Source organism: Alligator mississippiensis, chromosome 3, assembly GCF_030867095.1.
Source record: "Alligator mississippiensis isolate rAllMis1 chromosome 3, rAllMis1, whole genome shotgun sequence".
NCBI lineage: Eukaryota > Metazoa > Chordata > Crocodylia > Alligatoridae > Alligator > Alligator mississippiensis.
Window position 1 is genome coordinate 299,798,120 of NC_081826.1, and position 21,739 is coordinate 299,819,858.

Here is a 21,739-nt window from a genome sequence, read left to right on the forward strand (position 1 = left end):
GCAGGCTTCTGCCATCAGGGGTATACTTTGCCCCAAAATTAGCAAAATGCAGAGTTCATAGAAATGAGGGTTGAAGGGACCTCAGGGTTCACATCTAGTCCAACCGCCTGCTCGAAGCAGGACCAGCCCCAACTACATCATCCCAGATGAGGGTTTGTCTACCCGGGGCTTGAACACCTCCAAGGATGGAGACTCCACCACCTCTCTGGGGAGCCTGGTCCAGTGCTTTACTACCTTCCTCGTGAGCAAGTTCTTCCTCAACCTCAACGTCCCTTGCGGCAATTTGAGCCCATTGCTCCTTGTTCTGTTATCTTCACCACTGAGAACAGACCAGCTCCATCCTCTTTGCAGCCCCCCTGCAGGGAGCTGAAGGCTGCTGTTCAATAGAGGGGAAGAATCACTGCCCTCGATCTGCTGGCAATGCTCCTACCAGTGCAGCCCAGGATGCCGGTAACTTCCTTGGCAACAAGGGCACACTGCTGACTCCTGTCCAGCTTCTTGCCCATTGTCACCCTCAGGTCCTTTTCTGCAGAGCTGCTGCCCAGCCCGTCACCCCCAGCCTGTACTGGTGCATGGGATTGATCTGTCCATGGGCGACTGGTGCCACCTTAATCAGGGGGGCCCCAGTGATCAGTCAGTGACTGAGGGGGGGATCCCCCTGCAGCAAAACTCACCAACTGGGAAGAAGTGGCTCCTGGAAAAAGTGGCCGCGGTCCTACATCCGGCGCTCCCACTCCCTGGCCGGCACTTGCAGGGTGGGCACCAGTGCTCCTGCCTGTCCCCCCGCCCATCGCCTAAGCGGGAAGTGCGGCCTTGTCCGGGGGTGCACCAGTGCTCACAGGGGGTGCACGTGCACCCCTGTGCACCCTCTACGTGTCACCACTGGTTCTGTCCTAAGTGCAGGACTTTGCACTTGTCCTTAGTCCTTGTTCAACCTCATGAGATTTCTTGAGGCCCAGTCCTCCAATGTGTCGAGGTCATTCTGAATCCCAGACCTTCCCTCCAGGGAGTATCTGCTACTCCCCCCAGCTTGGTGTCATCTGCGAACTTGCTGAGGGTGCGCTGCATCCCATCTTCCAGGTCATTAATGAAGATACTGAACAAGACCAGCCTCAGGACTGACCCCTGGGGCCCTCCACTTGAAACCAGCTGCCAGCTAGGCATTGAGCCATTGATCACTACCTGTTGAGCCCGACAATCCAGCCAGTTTTCTATCCACCTTACAGTCCATTCATCCAACCCGTACTTCCTCAGCTTGCTTGCAAGAATGCTGTAAGAGACTGTATCAAAAGCCTTGCTAAAGTCAAGGTACATCAGCCCACTGCTTTCCCCGCATCCACAGAGCCAGTCATCTCATCACAGAAGGCAGTCAGGTTGGTCAGGCATGACTTGCCCCCAGTGAATCCGTGCTGACTGCTCCTAATCACCGTCTCCAAGTGCTTAGAAATGGATTCTTTGAGGACCTGCTCCAGGAGTTTTCTGGGGACTGAGGTGAGGCTGACTGGTCTGTAGTTCCCTGGATCTTCCTTCTTCCTGTCCTTAAAAATATAGGCACTATTATATGTACCCTTTTCCAGTCGTTCGGGACCTCCCCTAATCGCCATGAGTTTTCAAAGATTAGTTCCCTGAACCAACAGTTCGGCTCCCACCAAGATGCCTTTTCCCCAGGCCTCCCTCCATATCTTCCTGGCTATCCCAGCTCCAGCCCTTCTGGGCTTACTCAAAGTTTGCAGTTTGCAGTTAGTGGCTTGTCGTTCACAGATCTCCTCTGGGAGCTCCTCCTCCATGGGCTGTCTAGGCCAGACTGCCCAGTTCCTCTCCTGCTTTGGGCTTTTGTAGCCCCTGGCTCCATCTCTTCTGGCCACAGCAGACCTGTTCCTAAAGCAGCCCCTCTCTTTTTTTAAATTTTTATTTATCTATTTATTTATTTTTGACTCTCAGTAGCGTTTCTCTTTCCCACCAATCTGCCACACTAACACTTGGCCATTTCAGGCTTCCCTATGATGGAGATGGAAAACCCCCATCTTTGGGTGCTGCTAGGCTTCCTCACTTAGACGGAGACTGACAGAGAGAGAGAGACAGAGAGAGATCGGTGCAAGCCTCACTTGCTTTTGTATCTAGCCAAGGGGCACAGGGCGGTGTAGAAAGGAGTGGTCTTTAAATAAAACAATCTGAGCTGTCCATTTAAAAAGGCTGCTGTTAATTTGCCTGCTGTCTGCAGCCCTCTGTAGGCTGGGGGTGGGGCAAAGCAACCAGCTAAAAAGTCGTTTCGTCTTCTGCTCCCTCCCTCCACCTACAAAGCTTATGCCAGGTCCGTGCAGACTCTAGACACGCAGAGGGTATGCAGTGCCAGGGCAGCATGAGCTGGCGGGGCCTTCCCATGTGCACCCACACATCCGCTCCCACGCACATGCTTCAAGCCTGGAAATGCGCCGGAGAGGCCAACCTGGGATCCCCTCTGTGCTCATCCTCAGGACCTCCGTTTCTGGCCAGAGAGCTGCTGCTAAGGGAGCCGGGGGCTGCCTCAGCAGCAGATCTCTGGGTTCGGAGTGTGGGAGTAGGCAGGTGGGACGTGCTGGGGAGTGTCCTAGCAGGTCAAATCTGCCTTGCCTAGCAGGGATGTGCCGCCACCATGCTGAAGACACATCTTTAGGCTCTTGCTGCTTAGCAGCTTGTATAGCTCACGGCTTCTTACATGTCACTTTGGACTTCAGCCGCTGAGTCTGACCGGTTTTAATTCACACGTAGCAGGAGAGAAGCACTGACAGCAGCATGCAAGAATGTACAAGTCTCAGGGGTCCCCCCTGTCCTAACAGCTCTGGTGGGCAGGTGTGAGCAACACCAGCATCCACCACCTTCCCCTTCAGGGTGTGGGCCAAGCATGTGTGAAGCCCCCAAAGCTGTCAGGAAGCTGCTGGGAGCAAGTCTGACTTACACCTCCTTTTGCAACACCCCCCATGAACTGCAGATGATTGTCAGGCCGTTTCTACCCTCACTACAAGAGGACTCCCCTGGTATGGCGTGGCTGAGCAGAGCCGCCTTCTCCACCTGTGCTCTGCACTGACCGAGGCTGGGATCACCGAACTGAAGATTTACATTTTGTTCTCAAGCTGCTCCACTGAAAAATCTAAAAATTGCCTGAAAACATCCAATCCTCACCCAGGGTGCTCGTTAATTTAGTCTTTAATTCTTTGTTCTTTTATCTCCTCCCCTCGCCCCAGGCTATTCCCACATTACCTACCAGCTCCTATTATGCAAAAATATTCTAATCCCTGAATATATGCTCACAAAGGATCTTTGCACACGTTCACTATTTCCTTGAACCCCCCCACAGTCTGTCTGTCACCTGTCCCATGCTTAGATTGTACGCTCCTTGGGACTTGCACTTCCTTGTTCGGGGTTTGTCCAGTGGACTTCTGGTTCCTGGCTAGGCCTGAAAGGAGTTATGATAATGCAGATCATAATATGCGGCATTCATCCCTGAGGCGAGCACCCAGCTGTGTCTGCCTGGCACTTGCTTCTCAGCAGTTGGGAGATTGAGTGCTAGGTTGCAAGCTGCATTTATAGTAACAGGAAAACTGTAAAGGACAGGAATGACCAAGGGGTCCCCTCCTCTTTGCTCACCCCCACAGCAGGACTCTAGTGTTGGATGAGTAGCAACCGAAGGACCTGACACATGCTCACATTAAAGCTGACTAGAAACCATCTATAGAGTCGTTACAAATTTCCAAGCACTAACTTTGTAGCTGGTTGGCTCTTTTCAGAGCTGGATGGACATTTCTATGGTGTGATCATTACCTTGTCTGTGTCTAAACCTACTGTGCGATTAGCCAGTTAATTGCATGATAATTACTTTGCACGTGGCCAGTCTTATTTGGCATGTGTTTCCAGTCTAAATTTATTGCACAATTAACCAGTGAATTGTGTGCTATATGTAACGTGTGGCAGGGGCCTGAAGTTCTCTTCTCCCATATCCTGGCTTACAGAAAGTAAAGCATGATCTGCTGATTGTCACGACATGAGCGCTCTCCTCCCCTTGTTGCCTAAGTTCTCCAAAGCTGCTCATTTCGAGTGCCTTTTCCCCCTGAATATTCAATCTAAAATTCCTTGGGCCTGAGTTCAAGAGATACCAAAACTATCTGGCCCAGCCAGTAGCCAGGACTTCTGAAAACAAATCAGGCCACATAGATGCCTAACTAATAGCGTTCAAACCTCAAACTTTGACCTAGGACTCCAGCGTGTCTAAGCCAGGTGTGTGTACCCCGTACAGTGGGTGAGTGTGAAAGTATAAGTTTCCTGGGAAAGGGAAGGGGAGCTCTCATTATCTCTCATTAGCTCTCAGACCTCTCAGCTAGCAAGCTGCCAGTTGCTGGCACAAAACATTAAACAACTTTCTGCACAACTTTTTAAAATTCCTCGCCCAAACATACCATTTCCCAGTGAGGGACGTCACAGTATTGTCGCCACAAAGACTGTTATTAATCCCCAGTCTCTCTCCTCTGCCTGCAGAATGAGCTGGTTCATACAGATGTCATCAAGCTGGTGGTAGAGGGAGCAACAATAGAGGGGCCAGAGGGACTGCAGCTGCACACGGTTGGTAAGAGCCCAAGTCCTTACCACCCTGATAATTACCGCACGGAGCCTCTAATCAATCATTCACACACATTAGAGGAGAGAACGGGCTTGGAAGGGGGTGATACTGGGGAGAGACTTGTAAAGGAAAGCAGCTTTTCTTGCATGTTAGTCAATATATATGAAGAATCACTCTGTAACGCTGGTCACTAGCCTGGTTGAAGGGTTGAGGCTTAGGCCGTGTCTTCATCGCCCTGTCCTGTGAGCAGTGAGATGAGCTTCTCATTCAATCCCCCTGCAGACAAAGCACTCAGATCGATTTTGTCTTGATGTAGCAAATCGAGGTCAGCTTTCAACCTTACAGTGGTGGGGGGCTGACCTGGACTGACACATCTAAATGAAAGTAAGCGGTGCCTGATCTCCATTAGGATCTCACAGCCTGAACTAGCTCTCCTGCAGGCTTTTTTAAATGTAATTTATTTTTTGACAGTGAAGATAGAGCCAGAGTTTGCAGAAGAACTGTCCTCTTTCCACGTTAATATTCTGTGGAGCGCTGTGCACTACTCTGTAGTGAGGGCAGGTCAGCGTATAAAATAGCTGGACTTCATCCCAGCCCGGTTGCGAAATTCTCTGTGGCCTTTTGCTGTTGGTTAACGGTGCCATGGAACCGACTTCCAAGGATTTTTGCCGAATGCTTCAGTGTTATGTAGGATGACAAGTATCCAGCAGTAAAAATACCACAGCAGCGCCCTCCAAGGTCCCATTTCATCCTGCTCCAGATTGGTGCTTGGAAGCTGAAGCAGTTTGCAGTTTGCTTTCCCTGTGGTCCATATGCTTATGGGCTGTTTCTCTAAGGCTGTGCTACTTGCTTTCAATGCTGGGGAAAGAGCCACGGCATACTGTTAAATATACTCCCTATGAGCCTCTGCTCAGCCCTCAAAACTCTCCTTTTGTCACCCTTCCCATCCCATGCTTGGCCTCTTACATCCCTCTGTCTGCCTGAACAGCCTCCCATGTCCTGTGTGCCAAGAACCCTCTCCGTGCCGCTTCAAGCACCTCCTTAAAACCTGTTTTCTAACATGCTTGTTGCCACTGTAATTTCTTCCTATGGAGGCTGTAACTCTTGATCTTCTGCACGTCTTTGAGCCTTGAGGGCAGGCAGGCTGGCTTTGTCCTCTCCCCAAAAATGTGCATGTCACACCTCACTGACAACCCATAGACTCCTAGGGCCTGTCATTAATCAGTGTCTACCATCTGCCATGGTGACGTGCAGCTTCCCTGACCTGTGTTAGCACGTACGTTAGTGTGTAGGGCATTTCCTCTCAATCCTACTTCATCAAGAGTCGCTGTTCTGAATTTTCACATGAAGTTGTGGAAGGCGTCTCCCGAGGGCTGAAGCGGTCTGCCTCCAGAGTGGAACATAAGCGGCCTCAATGACCTACAAGCAGCGATGACTGATGCCTTCTTTTAACAAAGGACACGGCACCCTTGGGTCTCAGCTCTCCAGAAGGGGATGAAGGGAGAGTGGACTCTTCCATGTTAATGAAGTCATCCTGGTGAAGCATCTCTTCCTTGAAGCACACCATCCCGCTATTCCATTTAGCTTCTAGCCCACTACCGTGCTATCTGAGGCCACGTCCACACGAGCAGGGGCGTGTGTTTGCAGCAGCACAAATGCCAGAAATTTGTGCCTCTACTTTGTGCTGCAGTGCATGCCCCTGCTCATGTGGTCTGCAGCTAGTCAAGGAGCGGCATGTGGAGACAGAGCAGCAGCCAGCCGAGCTCCCTGGGCTGCCTGCTTCCCTGCCTCCAGGCACGCTGCTCCAGCTGCTCTGTGGCTGACCGGGGTGCAGCGTGCCTGGAGATGGAGGCCCCACGCGCGGAGCCCTCACTCTGGGACACACGAAGACAAAGGAGCAGCCAGCCCAGGACTGCCTGCTCCCCTGTCTCGAGGTGGCACGCTGCCCCAGCCAGCTGGGGAGTGGCTGGCAGGGGCGCAGTGTGTCCCAGAGCGGGGGCTTTGCAGCATGCAGAGACAAGGGAGCAGGCAGCCCTAGACCGGTTTCTCCCCCGTCTCTGCATTTGTCCCAGCACGCTGCACTTTGTTGTGCTTTGTGCTGCTTTTTGTTAGGGTTTATTTTTTGCTCCTGGGAAATCCCGGTAGCAAATTTTGCCCCAGCACTGCAAATTAGCAGCGTTGGGCACAGTTTAACCTGCAACCTGTTAAACATGCAACATGCGCTGTTTGTGGAGCGGGAAAGAGATTTGTGGCATCGCAAAATGCACATGCTGCACATCTGAGTGTCGAAGAACTAAGGATGGAAATGTGTCATATGAGTTTTCTTCTTTGTTCCTCCTCAGGCAGGAGAAGCCATGGCTAGGAGTTTATTCTTAAAAAGAGGTTTAATTGACTTAATTGATACTATATCTTTGGAAGAAAGCGAGGTTCTGGTGTGTAGTATTTAGACCGGGATGGGCAAAATATGGCCTGTAGGCTGGATCCAGCCCACCAGGCAATTTCTTCCAGCCCACAGACCCCACCAACTAATGATACCTCACCCAGCCTGCACCCCTCGCTCCCACCCTTGTGCACGGAAAGGCCTGGCCCAGCCAGCACGCCGCTGCTGGGTGGAGTCCCAGGACCTGCACAGCTGGGGGTGGGAAGGCAAGTGACTCCCGTCAGGTGGGGCTTCCCCTGGAGGAGCGCGAGGAGCTGCACATGCACCGCGGAGAGCCCCACCTGATAGAGGTGGGCCAGCCTGGCTGTGCTTCTTGCCACCAAGAGCAGTGCTGACTGGAGCTGTGCACTGCCAGGCAGCAGTGTCTGCACGGGCCACGAGCTCCCCAAGCACCTGCCACCTGCTGCTGCTCCATACCCTCCATCCTCCCCACACCCTGCCCACCTCAGCTCTGCACTCCCACTGCCCCCCTGGGCACGGCCTCCACACTCCCCCCAGCCCCAGCCCCAGACTCCACGCTCCTGCCCAGCTGTAGCTCCCGCTCCCCCTGCCGCTGCCCAGAGCAAGCGCTGCAGCAGGGAGATGGGGACGAGCCACTGGACACCGGGGAAGCTGAGCACGTCCCCCCGCAGCTGCGGCAGTGGCAGCAACAGCCTCTTCTGGAAGCCGCGTGCTGGCTGGGCTGGGCCCTTCCACGCACGAGGGTGGGAGCGAGGCGCACGGGCTGGACCCACCAATTAGTTGGTGGGCGCCTGTGGGCCGGATGAAATGGCCTGGCAGGTTGGATGTGTCCCATGAGCCATATTTTGCCCACCCCTGTGATAGACTGTGCTTTCAAGGAGGGCTGTCTGACTTCCCAGGGCCACCCAGGGATCCCTAGAAGTATTGTCATATGGCGTAGGAAAGAGCAGGTTGGGTCTGGGCTTGAATCTGAACTCTTACATGTAAATAGACAAGCCATTAAAACACTTGAAATGATAGTGTTTTAGAGCTGAGCATTGTAATGTTTCAGCTGTCCTGACTGTTGTACTGTAAACAGACCCTGAACTTTTTAAACTTTAAACTGGAGTGAAAGACTTTGGGAGAAACAGCAGTTTAGCTTCACTCTTCTTTCTTAGGTGCAGACAGACAAAACAGCCCTATAGATTCAACTGATGTGGGTAACTCCTGCCTCACCCCTGCCTGCTTTTAAAATGGCTTAGTGTTACACTTGTCCACAGCCTTCAAGATGTGAGGAACACTTAAAGATGAGGTGTGAAGCACCCTTGTTTGAAAGGGGCTCGGTAAAAGGATTTGCATTTTCTGGCTAGAATCTGACCCCAGAGAGAGAAAAGGAGTCCTAGTTACTGGTCTATAGAAATGCAGCAGCAGAAAACTTGGACATTTGTGCTGCCAGAGCTTCTCTTACAAACAGTGCCTCTGCAGTCTGTGTAGCAGGCGCTTTGGATTCAGTTGTGTTTGGAGGGAGGGGGTTGTCTGTCCTTCTTTCTTGTCAGCTGGAATCTTTCAAGGTGTCTTTCTATGCCTGTTGTCCAGTTTGCACCATTACCTTTTGTACAGACTGAGTTTTTACCGGCGGCCACACTGTGTGGCATGCATTAGACTATCAGGCTGCCGCTTGCAGGGACCTGTATCCCCAAGCTTAGTTTTCCAGCTTCGGCTGGTCGCTGGTGCTACAGAGCAGCTGTTCTAACCCTCCTCTTTGTTGAGTCTTGTAACCAGTCTGAGAGGCAGCGTGGACAAGGGGTTGGAAAGGGGCCTGGAGACCTGGCTTCTGCTGCTGACCTGCTGGGTGAACTTCTCCAAATCGCTTCCCTTCTTTTGGGCCTTTATTTCCACTCTTGCCCTTTGTCTACCCTGTCTCTGCTGATTGTGACTCTGGAGCAGGTGCTTTCTTAGCAGGCATTTCTATTGCAGTGAGGCCTGATTCTCACTCGGGACCTCTAGTCGATCTGCTAAGATGTTCAGAAGTGATCTCTGCAATAACCAGGTGGTTTGACACCTCCCTGACTGACCACTCTCCCCTTCTCAACCAGGCTGTGGAACGTCGTTTGATTTCCACAAGAAGATTGATTACTTATTCCTCGTTGGCACTGAAGAAGGGAAGATCTACAAGGTAAGGGCTGTGTTTTATGTCCCATCATTGCTGAATTTCCTGTCAGGTTGTTGTCATCCAAATGATTTTCCCAGCAGGCTCAGTCCTAGTAGTGCGCTCAGGTCCGTGCACTACCTGTCTGGAGCCCCACTGGGTGCAGGACCCTGTCCCCTGAAAGCCAGGCCCAGAACGAGGACCTGATTGCTTGCTCCCAGTCCCCCTGTGATGCAGGCATGGAGTCTCCCATGGCTTTGGGGGTCTGCCAGAGGCCCTTCAGTTTGGGCATGGACCTCTAGCTCTGTATGGATGGTAGAACAAAGACACGCGGGATACTATACTACAGCACGTCCCTTCTCAGTGCCCTGCCCGTGGCACAAACAGCTCCGTGCTGAGCAGCTGTTGTGCTCTCAAGCCTTGGGGAAGAGGAGCCATATGTCAGGAAAGCCAGCATGCTCCAGTGCAGTGTCCTCTGTTGCTGTGCTCCAGCCTTTTCAGGGCTTCTGTGTAATATGGGGACAGCAATGCCTGCCTTGCAAGGGTGCTGTGGAGATTGCAGTCTTGCTCTCGTGAAGTATTTAAGCCTGTACTTCAATAGTTAGCTGGACTGGAGATTCAGTCTAGTGTTGTGTGCTAACTTCCAGCAGAGCATGTACACAGCTATCCTGGCAGCTTCCCATTTATCTGGTCAGCCTCTCCAAAGTGCTGGCCTCCATGTATGGGCCTGTTGTGTTCATTCTGATGGAATAAATACTAGTATGACCCTGCCTACATTAGTTTTAGAAAGCTAAGAAGGGCTTGGAGCATCGCACACAGAACAGAGCCTGCTTAGTTACAGTGACCCGCGCAGCGGGCAGCTCCCGGCAGAGTCTGGAAATGTATTCGGTGCCTTGATTCTGCGACAGGAGAGAGAATCCAAAGAAGGAGCGCTTGGAAAGGGATGGGATGGTTATGTAACCCACTTAATCAGCCTTTCAAAGACACTTGTTCACAGAATCATAGACTTACAGAAAAGCAGGGTTGGAAGGGACCTCTTGAGGTCTAGTTCCACCACCTGCTTGAGTCAGCAGGATCATCCCTATCCAATCTGTCCCATATAAACCCATTGTCCAACCTCTTAGCAAAACTACAGAGTCATCCCTGACACAACACAAGACTTAACCCTCCAAACCTTCAACAGGTAAAGCAGGGGGGAGAGGATCTTGGTTAAAATCTCTTACTGTGCCAAGCAGTCCTTCCTGTTGGAGAGGAAGGTGGCATTGCTCAACCCTAACTTCCGAACAATGCTCACTTCCTCTGCTTTGGCAAGGACAGCTAGTACAAGGGGGAAAACGATGGGGCTTTCTGTTGATATGCCCAGGGCAGAAAGTTGTCTGGGCTTGCAGATCAGCCACAAGAGCAGTTACCCTGGACTCTGGCTCAGTGCCCTGTCTGGGACAGCATCTGTCTTTCCTTTGCCAGCCCTCCTCCAGGTGGGCAAAGCTAGGTGGGCCAGCTCACCCCATCCAGCTGTGCAGTGTACTCTGCGGGAAGTTGAGAAAGAGGAAGAAAGAGATGGGGGAAGGAAGGGGGAGAAAGAGCTAACAGGAGGCAGGTAACGGGGCTGAAAGGAACATCTCAGGGAAAGAGAAACAAAGCAGGTCTCGGGGTTTCGGCTGGGCTCCTAGCTGCCGCTGTGCTGCTGGATGGGGAGGGCATCCCCACTGCCATGCTGAGGCATGGAGTCCCGACGATGTGCTGATCTTTGAGGTTGATGAATGAGGGACAGTGTCTCTGGATGATGCAGAGTGATGGTCTCCCCTCACCCCCAAGTATCCCTTAGTTGTGAATCCCCCCTATGCAGTCTTTCTCTCTGAGGATCCCAAAAAGGGGGATTTCATACACCCATTTCATTCACCACAAGGCCTCACTTCCAGCACGCCCGTACTGGTCCATCGGTTCCTAGTTCCCCAGATACGATCACAACCCAGCCTGCTGAGATAGTCCAAGGGCTGCGTTCTTCGGACGGATTCAATCTCTCTTTCCCATCAGTCATTACCATGTTGGATGGCTGGAACATTTTTTAAGCTTTTGTTCACTTTCCCATGGTTTCTGTATGTGTGCTAAACCCCTTTTATTACAACACACGGCATAAGTATCTGGGCTTCACTGCTTCTGCCCCAGAAGGCTGGAGCCCCATCGCTATGAAATGTTTCACATCGGGGAAGTGGCCTGTTTTCCTTCTCTCTGCCGGACAGAGAAGCACATGTCCAGCGAGCTGCCCGGGGGCTTTCCTAAGGTGACTTTGCCACCTGAGTGGTGACTGAAAGGAGAGGCTAGACTTAGGAGCTGAGCAGAAAGCTGTTCTCTGCAGGGACGGAGCTATAGATTAATCATTTATTATAGGGATTTGAGAAGAAAATTTCAGAAAGGCATTTTTTTTTTCCGGAGGGATAGAACTTGCCAACAAACAGCATGATAATATGTTAATTTTTTAGCTGCGGCACAATTACAGTGAATTTCAGAAAATAGCCTGGTTAATAGCATTTCTGAAGCCAAGACATCATTATCTTAATTACACACAGGCCTATCTACTGCCCTTTTACATAGAGGACAAACTGCTTCTGCATTCATATGAACCCATGGCTCCTTGCTGGCTGTTTATGAATTGCTCCGATTTGTGTGGAAGGCGAGTTGGAGACGCACAGACCCGGACGGTTCAGAGCAAGGCTTTGAAACCCCAGTTGCGGCTGTAAATCCTTTGGACAGCGGCAGTTCCTAGCCAATGGGCAGTTGATGGGAAATGGCAGTGTTCCTGGTAAGTCATGCCAAGGCCACAAACTTACTGTGCCCAGCAGTGGTGCCCTCAAACATGCCCTGGGGCTCCCTGAGCTACCTCAGGGCTCCACACCGCTGGGGCAGCCTCGTTGGCAGCGCGCGCCCCAGTGCTAGGCAGATTTGGGTGCCCTGCTTCCAGCGAGGGAGCTAGCACATTCAGGCAGCCCATCGTGTTTGAGGGCATCACTGCTGGGCACTGTAAGGTTTCAGTGGCCTCCAAATACCTGGGAGGAGAGAGAATGATACAAGGTCCTCGCTGCCTGAGAACACACAAAGCAACACCCAGGAAGCAACTCAGTATCTTGCTCCTAACGAATCTCTCTGAACACTTTAGGTTCCAGTGGGTTTAAAAAAAGCATCATCCCAGCCTGGCTGAGGCTGTCAGCATGGCAGAGCCCTGTTTTCAGCCTATTATGAGCCTCTTAAGGGAAAAATATCCCTTTATTGGTTTTTACATTAAGCTGATACACAGCACTTCTGTCAGCAACCCAGTAAAACCCAACAGAATGATTAGTGTCTTGGTAGCCATCCATCCATCACTTGGGCAGGGAGAAGCGGGACAGTTTTGTGCCAGGTTGATGTTGCTCGGTGCAGGCGGGAGTGCTGCTGGCCAGCTTCACAAACACATGCTGCAGCCTCAGAAGTCTCCAGACCTCTCCGTATCCCGCTGCACTGCCGCATGCCCCTCTCGCCAGCTGCCTTGTTACCATGTGCCATGCTGCTATAGACAGGGTCCTTGTTCAACCATCGTAACAGCTCTGCCGGCTTCCAGAGAACACATCTATCTCTACTTCAATAGGAGAAAAATATCCCAAGCACATCTCAGGCAGCATTCAGAGCTTCAGACAGAAGCTGCCATCCCCGGCTCTGGAGTCTGAGTTAGCTTTAAAACTTCTGTGCCAGTGATCAGATGTCACAGTATTCAGTAGGGGGGTGGGGGGGGTTCAGCTCAGCTTATAATACACATTCCCCATGTGTAATTATCCAGATGAAGAAGTGAAGGGAAAGGCTTGAGGAGCTAAGCAGAATGGAAAAGTTTAAATTTAGTCTGTAACAAAACCTCAGGCAGATTTCACGTTTCCACTTGACATTTTTTTTCCAATGGCTACGGTCCCTTTAAAATGATTCTGACTTCCCTGTTAGGAACGGATGCTGCCTGGGAGCTGTGGGCCTGAGCTGGCAAAGTGCACAGCTCCTTCGCTCCCTTTAAAGTCAGTGGGATCAGCATTGTGAATGGTAAGGGCTTGTAACCGTATTACTGGTCTCTTCTGTCTCTACTTCTCTGAGTGTCTGCCCTTTGCCAAGGGTAAGACATGCGTGTGTGGTCACCCCCGCAAGACAGCTTGCCTCCTGGTAGGGGTGTTACCAGACTTCACATTACGGAGTGGCACCGAATTCATGAATGCTTGAGAAGGAATAGTCCGTTCTCTGAAGAAAGCATTTACTGAGCACAGCAATTTGCAATTTCAAGTATGCGACAAAGAACAACAGGCAAACTCTGCCTAAGCTAAGGCGCAGCCCAGTAAGATGCAGTGACAGCATGCACCACTTATCCTCACTTAAAATGCAAAATAACAAGCCAAAAAGACACGAGAAAGCCTTGCATAGATTTGACATAATCCTGAGGACAGAGCGTCTTCTTGGAGCCAGGTATTCAGAAAGTCTCTCGGGAGATCCGCAGGTCTTCATAGGTGATGAGCAGGAGACCCCACAGGCCTCATCTTTGCCTGGGTTTTTGTAGGGATCTGCACCCCCTTCTCCCCCTTGGTCCCTCGTGTACCCCATGTCTCTCACGACTAATGCGTTCAGCCTCTTTTCAGGTATTCCAGTTGCTCGCCCCTTACAGGTGTTAAACGTAAACGGAGCTCCCTGCTTTCCTAGGTCACTCCAGCCCCTTTAAGCAGCCGTGCAGCCCTCCTCTGCTACTTCAGCTCTGTCACCTAGCTCCAGAACCAGTTAAAGGGCCCCACACTTGTGATGACTGCGCCAGGTCTTTGCCGACAAGGGCCAGGTGCGGAGGGCACCAGTGACATCTGCCTGAGGTTTTGTTACTTCTCTCAAAGCAGAGAGGTGCGGAGGGCGCTATGATCTGCAGGGGAAGCCAGGTACCTTCCAGACCCAGTTTTCCCTTCGAAAGTGGAGCGGAGAGTTTCCACCTGTGCTTAGTGACACGGGGACTCATGCAGAAAAAGACAGCGTGGGGGGGGCTGCAAGAGGGACAGTGAATGGCCTCTGTTCCCCCTCTGTGGTGGGGCCAGGCCTGAAGGGCAGGGACCTGCTGGGCATGTAGCCAAGGGCTCCTTCCAGCGTCCCAACCCTGAAGGAGGCCCCGGGTTCTTGAAGAGACCGGCTGGTCCTTGAAAGCTGGAGCCAGTCTCAGCAACAACCACTACATGCCTTTCCTTTCTGAGCCTGGCACTCAAGCCTTGGGTCAGCCTCATGCACTCCAGCCAGCCAGCCTGGGGCCAAGACACTGAGCCATCCCTCCGTGATGGCTGCAGTGTCCTCTGATCAAAACTGTGCCCAATTCTGTCTAGAGAAAGCCTTAAAAATAGTCCCCTGAATATTAATATTGTGGGATCCAGACAGCCGCTGGCCAAGACGCTTCTTGATTAAAGCCACGAGACATTAAAGGTCTTTCAAGTCAATAACTCGCGCTGACAGTCGAAGAAAGCAGCTTCTTTCACTTGTCAAATTACCCGTGTCCTGCTTGCCTCTTTGCAACAGAGCTGCTTTCAAAACCAAGCCAGCACACGTTTCTCCTCTCCCCTCCCTTCTGATGAAGCACTAGCAGTTAGAGAGCATTGCTACAGCATGCACCGTCACAGCAGACTGCTGCAGGATAATGACTGCGGGCCCGGTGTCTCAGGGACGTGGCACTTGGGCAGTAGTAGCAAACTTCTGATGAGCCTGAGCTGCAAAGGGAGATGATTCAGCGACGTTCATCTCCCAGAGCTCAGCAATCCTTTTGGGGCAGGTGCCATATTCCTGCAGTTGACCTCAAGCAGGGGACCTCATGGAGATACTGCATTATGAATAGCCTTAATCACTACTGGCATACAAAGGCAATGCGAGGGCAAAGACCAGTCAGAACACAGACGGTGACCATCCAGCAGAAAGGACAGAGCCAAGCTGCAGAGCCCCAATGGGCCGCTGCCTGTGCAGCCAGCCTTTGCTTTGCAAGTATCCCATTCCCTTAACGCTTCAGCAGACCTAAACTGATTGCACTGGGCATCCAACCTGCACCATTTGCACACGTGGTACATGGCAATGTGAGGGGTCTGTGCAGTGAAACAAGAATGCGAGCAGTTTAATTTCCAGAAAAAGATCCCTGGCATTAATGAGAGAGGTAGTTAGCTGTGGTAGTCTGAAGTCAGGGAGAAGGCAGGGTAAGTTTGCACCTTATAGACTAAATGAGATGCATAGCACGAGCTTTTGTAAGCAGTGGGCTTACGCCAGATAGCATCTGGTGACGTAAGTCCACTGCTTATGAAAGCTTATGCTATATAGCTCTGATTTAGTTAGTTGTTGATGAGAGATGCATGCCAGGGCCCCTCTGTGCGCGTGTGTCTGGAGAGGCATTACCTCCTGGCTTTTTTGGATGAGGAAACTGGTGTAGAGGTGCACAAACAACAGAGCATTGGATATAGGGCTAGAAGGGAACTCCTGGGCCACCGAACGGTCCCCTAGTACTGCAGGCAGCCACGTCATAGTCCCCTCTGGAAAGTTATCATCAAGCATCATCTTGCATGAAGCAACTTCTACCAGGACTGCAAGTATTGAAGGACCTGGGGTTCCTCCCTCTGGTCCGGTGCACGAATCACTCTGCTCCCTACCGCACACACACACTGGGGGACTGTTCAGAAATCAGCCAGAGCCAAGGGGTCTAGCAGAGATAACCGGGGGTCTCTTCTGCAGCTGTATCCAGAGCTGCCTTGGTAACAGGAGCTTCTAAGGTGGCTCAGGTAGATCCAGATCTTACAAGAGCCCCTTAAAGGTGCAGTTCCCCACCTCCAGGAAAGGCAGATGAGAGAGAAGCAGAGGTGTGACCCTGGCTCCAGGCTTCTCCCTTGGCATGCCAGCCTCCTCTCTCCCTGGCTCTCTGGCCCTGCAGCTCTTAATGCTGTCTGTGGCTCCTCCCTCGTTTGCTGGTCATCCGTTACAGCTGGTCCCCAGGCTTCCCGCCAGGCAGACTCTTCACTGCTGACTACCTGCAGCTTGGTCTCAGCCTGTTGCTGGCCAAGCCCCTCGTCAGTGGGTGATGGACAAAGTTCCACCTCCTTTGGCAAACGAAGGGCGGGCCCTGCAGCTTTGGATCAGCTGAACAGATGGCTCCTGACCCCCTCTCTGCAAACTCCAGCCTAGGATGGAGCAGGCAGACCGCTGTGATTGCGGCAGGCTGTAGTGGTTCCTCTGAGCGGGGCCTTGAAAAGCAGAAGGAACTTGAGGGTGTCTTTGGGCAATGCTGTAACTTCACGCACCTGACTTGGACAGAGCAGAGCCCTGGGCTGACGGGCTCTGGGGCCCGAGGGAAACCATACAACAAAGGCCTGCTGACTGCAACGGAAAGGTGCAGCAGGGTGGTCTCCAGTGCCAGCTTTCAGATGCAAGCAGGGCAACGTGGGCCAGTCCCCTTGGGGCCATCTCCTGTCTCTGCTGGCCAGAGCCTGAAAGAGCCTGATGCCTAACTACAAGCACCTCCTGCCCTGGTGCAAGTGTGTGGGAGGGAAGAGGCTTCCAGCATCTTGTTTCCACCCAGCACAAAGCTGGGCAGCATTTGGCCCTTTGTCACTGAGCGTGACATGACCAGACAAGGGGAACATTGACCCTGAAATCCAGTGCTGCAGAAAGGAGCAGAGCCTGACACAGAAACTGAGCACTTTGCAGGCTGCCAGCATGGCCCTGGAGTGGGTCGCCATTTATGATCCACGTGCCACAACGGGTGGTAGCTCTAGGGATGCTTGTGGGCAAGCTGAGCTCTTCCCGCATGCTGCAGGTTGGGTTCTCCAAGCTCCCACCCACTGAGCCCTTGCCAGCTGGAGCTTGACTGGCTGCCTCCCTTGCTGTTGGGTCGTTTCCCCAAGTGGCGTTAGGACCAGCTATGTGTGGGTTCTGGGGCTGCTGGAGCACCTGTCCCCCAGGGGCCTGGGGCAATTTCCCAGTGCAGGATGTGGTTGGAGGCTGTTCATGGTATTGCCTTTCATTCTCCACAGACTAGCTAAACGAAGACCGGGTTTAGAGAACAACCAGTCATGAAGCACTTTAAAGTCTTCCGGGGTTAAGAGAGTCACGTCCTGGGCAGTCCTTCTTCTGGCACTCACAGCAGCACTTAACTGCAGGCTAAAGCCACCCTCGCCGGGGACAAGTTGGCCCTGCTGCTGGGCACCTGGGAGCCATCCATGCATGCACTGACCCACTGGAAGCTCTGCTGGCCCACGCATTGCTTTGTGCCCCCTGGGACCTAGTCAGTGGGTGAGGAGCCTGTCTGCACCAGTGGCGCTCAGCCTTTGGCCCTGCCAGGCAGATGAATAGTGCAGGGCTGGTCCATGGGCTAGATCAGACCCTGCAGCCCAGGATTCAGGCCCACACATCTTGATCCAGATTGAGCTGCCCCCGCCTAGCCTCACGTGCCGGGATTGGGACCCTGCACCACCCTGCCTGCTGGGATTGGGGGCTCAGGACCCAGTGCCACCCCGACCTGGCCCTGCATGCTGGGATGGGGTCCTGGACCCTGTGTCGCGCTCTGGGCACCAGGATGGGGGCCTTGGAGGCCTGAACCACGTCTATGCATCGTTGTGTGCGGGGATCAGGTTCTGGGGCCCCGTGCTGCTTCCCCCAGACTCTGTACACAGGTTCGGGGCCCCACGCTGTCTCTGTTCAGTCTCATGTGCTGGGATTGGGCCTCACGTCCCCCTGAATGCTGAATCTAGCACACAGGACTATGGCTGTGGGGACCCTGTCGGCTGGCACTGGGGTCGAGCACCCCGACATAGATCTCCCTCGGAGATGGAGCAGGATCCGTTCCTGGACAGGGTCTGTTGGACAGAGCAGCAAGGGCTTTCCAGTACTACCTAGGATGGTGCCACGCTGAGCAGCTCTGACTGCAGAACAGAGCCGTGGGACCACAGCACTGCTGCTGCCAGCAGCATTACACCCAGGGGGGCTGAGTGCCGGCTAGAGGCTCTGCAGGATTGCCAGACCCACCTGGCTGAGAACCAGAGGACAGACCCCATGGTCTATCCCCAGCTGGAGCCGTTCCCCAGGCCTGCTCCCAAGACACTCAACTGCACTCACGTGCATTGCAGTATCGCTGTTCGTGGCACCCAGGAGCACTGGCCCGTGTCTGTGCTCTCCCTTGCAAGCCCCCATCTAATGCTGACCTCAACAGAGGCAGGCTTTCCCTGGGTGTTGCTAGCAGTGCGTGCCCCTCACTGTCCCCCTTGCTTTTTAGCAATTGCCTTTCCCTGGGGCTGTGTCTTAGAGGGCAGTAAGCCCTGGGCAGGGCACACAGCTGCAGTGCATCCAACAGCAGAAATGGTAAGTGTGGGCAGAAGGAAATGAATCGAGGCCCTCTCCCATCCAGGCTCATTTCTCTGCCAGGCACAGGGCTAAACCATGCAGGGGAGAAGCATCACATGCACTAACCAAAAACCTGAGGGAGATCTGTGCTGCAAATGCCCCGTGCCAGGCTGCAGCATCCTCACGGGCTGCACTGCCCCGCGCAAGCTGACACTCAGCCGTGCTGCTGAGCCCTTCCTGCAGTGCAGCGTGAACACAGCTGCACTGCGCCTAGCACAGGAGGCAGCCCCGATGCAGCAGACAGTGTGTGAGGGGACCCTGCTGCCTAGCACGGTAATGCCAGGGTGTCCACATGCCTGGCACAAATGGTCATGACCCCGTGCACCCCGTCCCCAGTAGGTACCAGAACCAAAAGCGCTCCTCGGAGCCAAGACGCCGTCCTGCCGCGCTCCCAAGGCACGTCTGTCCCTGACCCCAGCTCCTGGTTCCTTTGCAGTGCTCCAAGGCCTATTCAAGCCAGTTCCTGGACGTATTTGATGCCCATCACATGGCTGTGGATGCCGTGAACTGGAACCCTTTCCACATGAAAGTCTTCATCTCCTGCAGCTCTGACTGGACCGTCAAGATCTGGGACCACACTATCAAGTAAGTCTCGCTGCGTCCTGACCTGGGCGCTGAGTGTTCACGGCTGTGGGTTGAGAGTCCAGCTTGCAGCACAAGCAATAATGCACACGGTGTGCAGCCTGCCTGGTCTGCTCACATCTGGGGTTCTTCGCATCACTGTTGGCTGGACGTGTTGCTAACGACTCCCTCATTCTCTGGGTTTTTACTGAGAGCAGCAGCTCTTCCAGCAGTAACAGCAGAGGCTCCTGGACTGCTGCACGTGTGAGTCTAGTGCCAGAAAGCTATAGTGTGCCTCTCCTCTGGCCTGCAGCTGAGCTCTCTGGGTCAAAACAGCCCTGCATTACAAGTATGTGGGCAGGAGGCTAACAACCCCCATGGTGCTGGGCCTGGCTATCTGACATCAGCCATCCCTCCCCATTAGGAGTATCCCCACCCAACTGCTGCCTTCCGCTGGAGCAATCTTACTGTCAGCCAGCCCGTGGGGGCACAACTGGGAAGGCAGAGAGCCAGTCACAGAGCCCGCTGCAGGGAGAGATGAGAGTAATTGCAAGCATCAGCCCCAGGCACTGACTTCAAAGGGGCTTCAGAATCCCCCTCCCCCTGAATCTGCTCTGACAGGGGCAGCCCCAGGCTACGCAGGCACAGGAACTAAGTGCAGGGACACGAGACTGACCACTGTCCCCCTCCCACCACTCTGGTGTTTGGAGACCCCCCACCTCCCATCCTGTACCCCAGGAGCAGTGGAGTATCTTCCAGGGTGTAAAACTTGTTGGTTATGTCTCTTGTGGTCACCTTTATCCCCGAGGGACACATGGGGAGCACCTACATTGTAAGTATATGGGGTCTGTGTCTGGGCCATGCCTGACCCACTGGGACAATGTACTGTTGCTTCCAGGGTGTTGCAGAGCTGCATCAGTGTTGTAAGTCCCTGGAAGGTGTCTCCCAAGGTCATGCCAGGGATTTAGGGCTCTTATTCAGGTTTGTTTCTGACTCAGAGGGGTTTTATTCAAACCCAGTGGTTCCTCTTTTCCATGCCCTTTCTCAGTAGCTGGATCTCCCTGTTGTCCTGCAGGGCTCATAGCCCCCCTTCTGCAGCCTGTGAGCCCCAAAACCTGAGGCTAATGAAAGCAAACCTTGGCCCAGCCTGGGTGATACAAAAGCAGGCACGTCTCCGGTTTTCAGTTCAGGTTTACAGGAAAATGTGACATGAAATCCACATTGGCAGCTCACGGCCAAAAGACTTATGACACCCAGCAACAAGGGGGGCAGAAGGAACAGACCGTTTGAGAGCAATAGATCCCAGGCCTGTGAATGACACGTATCTGGGCACAATCATAGAACTGAAGTTTTGAAAGTGGGCCAGTTCCAGCTCTTCTCACTGGCCAGTGTCTCTGGAATGAGCCAGGGTGCTGTGACCTGGGGGAAGGCTGGGGGAGCTCTTAGTGCAACCTCCAGAGGAGGGGGGAGAAGCAGCCTGCTTTGCCTTCACCCCAATGGGTCATGCAAAGACCTTGGCAGGAGAGAGACTTTCCACCTCCTACTGCTGACGCCAGAGGCTGCTCTGTTCTGTGTTTCTCCCCGGGGCTGAGGTCACAGCCCCTCTTACTGCAAGCATGAAGGAAGTCATTGGTTTGGGGAAGTGGCATGTATTGAGATGAGCTCTTCTCCTTGGGTCTTTCCTTTCAGGACCCCAATGTTCATCTATGACCTGAACTCGGCTGTAGGCGACGTTGCCTGGGCACCTTTCTCTTCCACCACCTTTGCTGCGGTCACCACTGATGGGAAGGTAGGAGCTTGGGAGCGAGATGTGCTGGAACCAGGAGAAAGGCCCTTGCAATCCAGTGTTCCCAGACTGAGTGGGGAGGCAGGTCAGCACCCAGCTGGCTGCATCTGGCCAGCTGCTGTTGGCTGCCTCATTTGGGCTGGAGTCAGAGACTCAGGAGCAGGAATGCATGCGAGAAATTGGGAATAAGGCTTTCTGGTTACAGGGGGGTGGAGTGGGGTGGCTGGCAGCTGGGGAGGAGAGTAACACATGCTCCCTACTCAGTCTGAGTTCTTCCCTTCCTGCCCCTGACTCCATAGCTCACCAGTATCTTGAGGCAGTTGTATGGTAGGAGTTCGGGGCAGCAACACTTCCCATTTCCCCCTCAAAACTGCTTCTGCACTTGCCGGGATGACATAGCCAGCAAGGTTTCTTCACAGCAGTGCCAATGCCTTTGCCTGTCTTAAACTGAAAACCAGGGGACCCATTGGCAGATGGCAGGGGCCAGCTGCAAAACTCAGCCATGGCAGGATGGCGGGGATGCGTGTGCCTTGTCCAAGTCAGGCAGTTCCCATGGCCCTCTGGAGATGTGCAAAGCCAATGTAATGGCTATTAGGGAGCCAAACCCGGGGCTCTGGTGTAAGCAAACACAGATCCTGCTTCAGCTGAGAGCCTGCTCCTCTTAGTGCAGGCATGAAGGTTGCCATTGGTATGGGAGAAGTGCACAATGATTTAAACCACCAACATGAGAAGGCTGCTTTCTCTAATACCCTCCTCTTGATAATGCTTCCTTCATTCTCTCCACCCCCCTGGGCTGGCAACCCCAATCATGTCGAACCCCTCTCAACACCACGAAAGCTGCCATTTGCACTCATGTTAGAACCAGTTTATACC

At 53.2% G+C, this 21,739-nt stretch overlaps 1 protein-coding gene across 4 annotated transcripts in view; it reads left to right on the plus strand.

Annotated features, from left to right (window-relative positions):
* DNAI1 (dynein axonemal intermediate chain 1) overlaps window positions 1-21,739 on the plus strand; it is a 214,096-nt gene that overhangs the window by 116,568 nt on the left and 75,789 nt on the right. For all 4 annotated transcript variants that reach the window (XM_019480027.2, XM_019480028.2, XM_059725327.1 and 1 more), the window contains exons 15-18: window positions 4,510-4,597; window positions 9,068-9,147; window positions 18,956-19,104; window positions 20,770-20,869. In XM_019480027.2, the coding sequence (XP_019335572.1) occupies window positions 4,510-4,597; window positions 9,068-9,147; window positions 18,956-19,104; window positions 20,770-20,869 (417 nt within the window). The remainder of the gene's footprint in view (window positions 1-4,509; window positions 4,598-9,067; window positions 9,148-18,955; window positions 19,105-20,769; window positions 20,870-21,739) is intronic.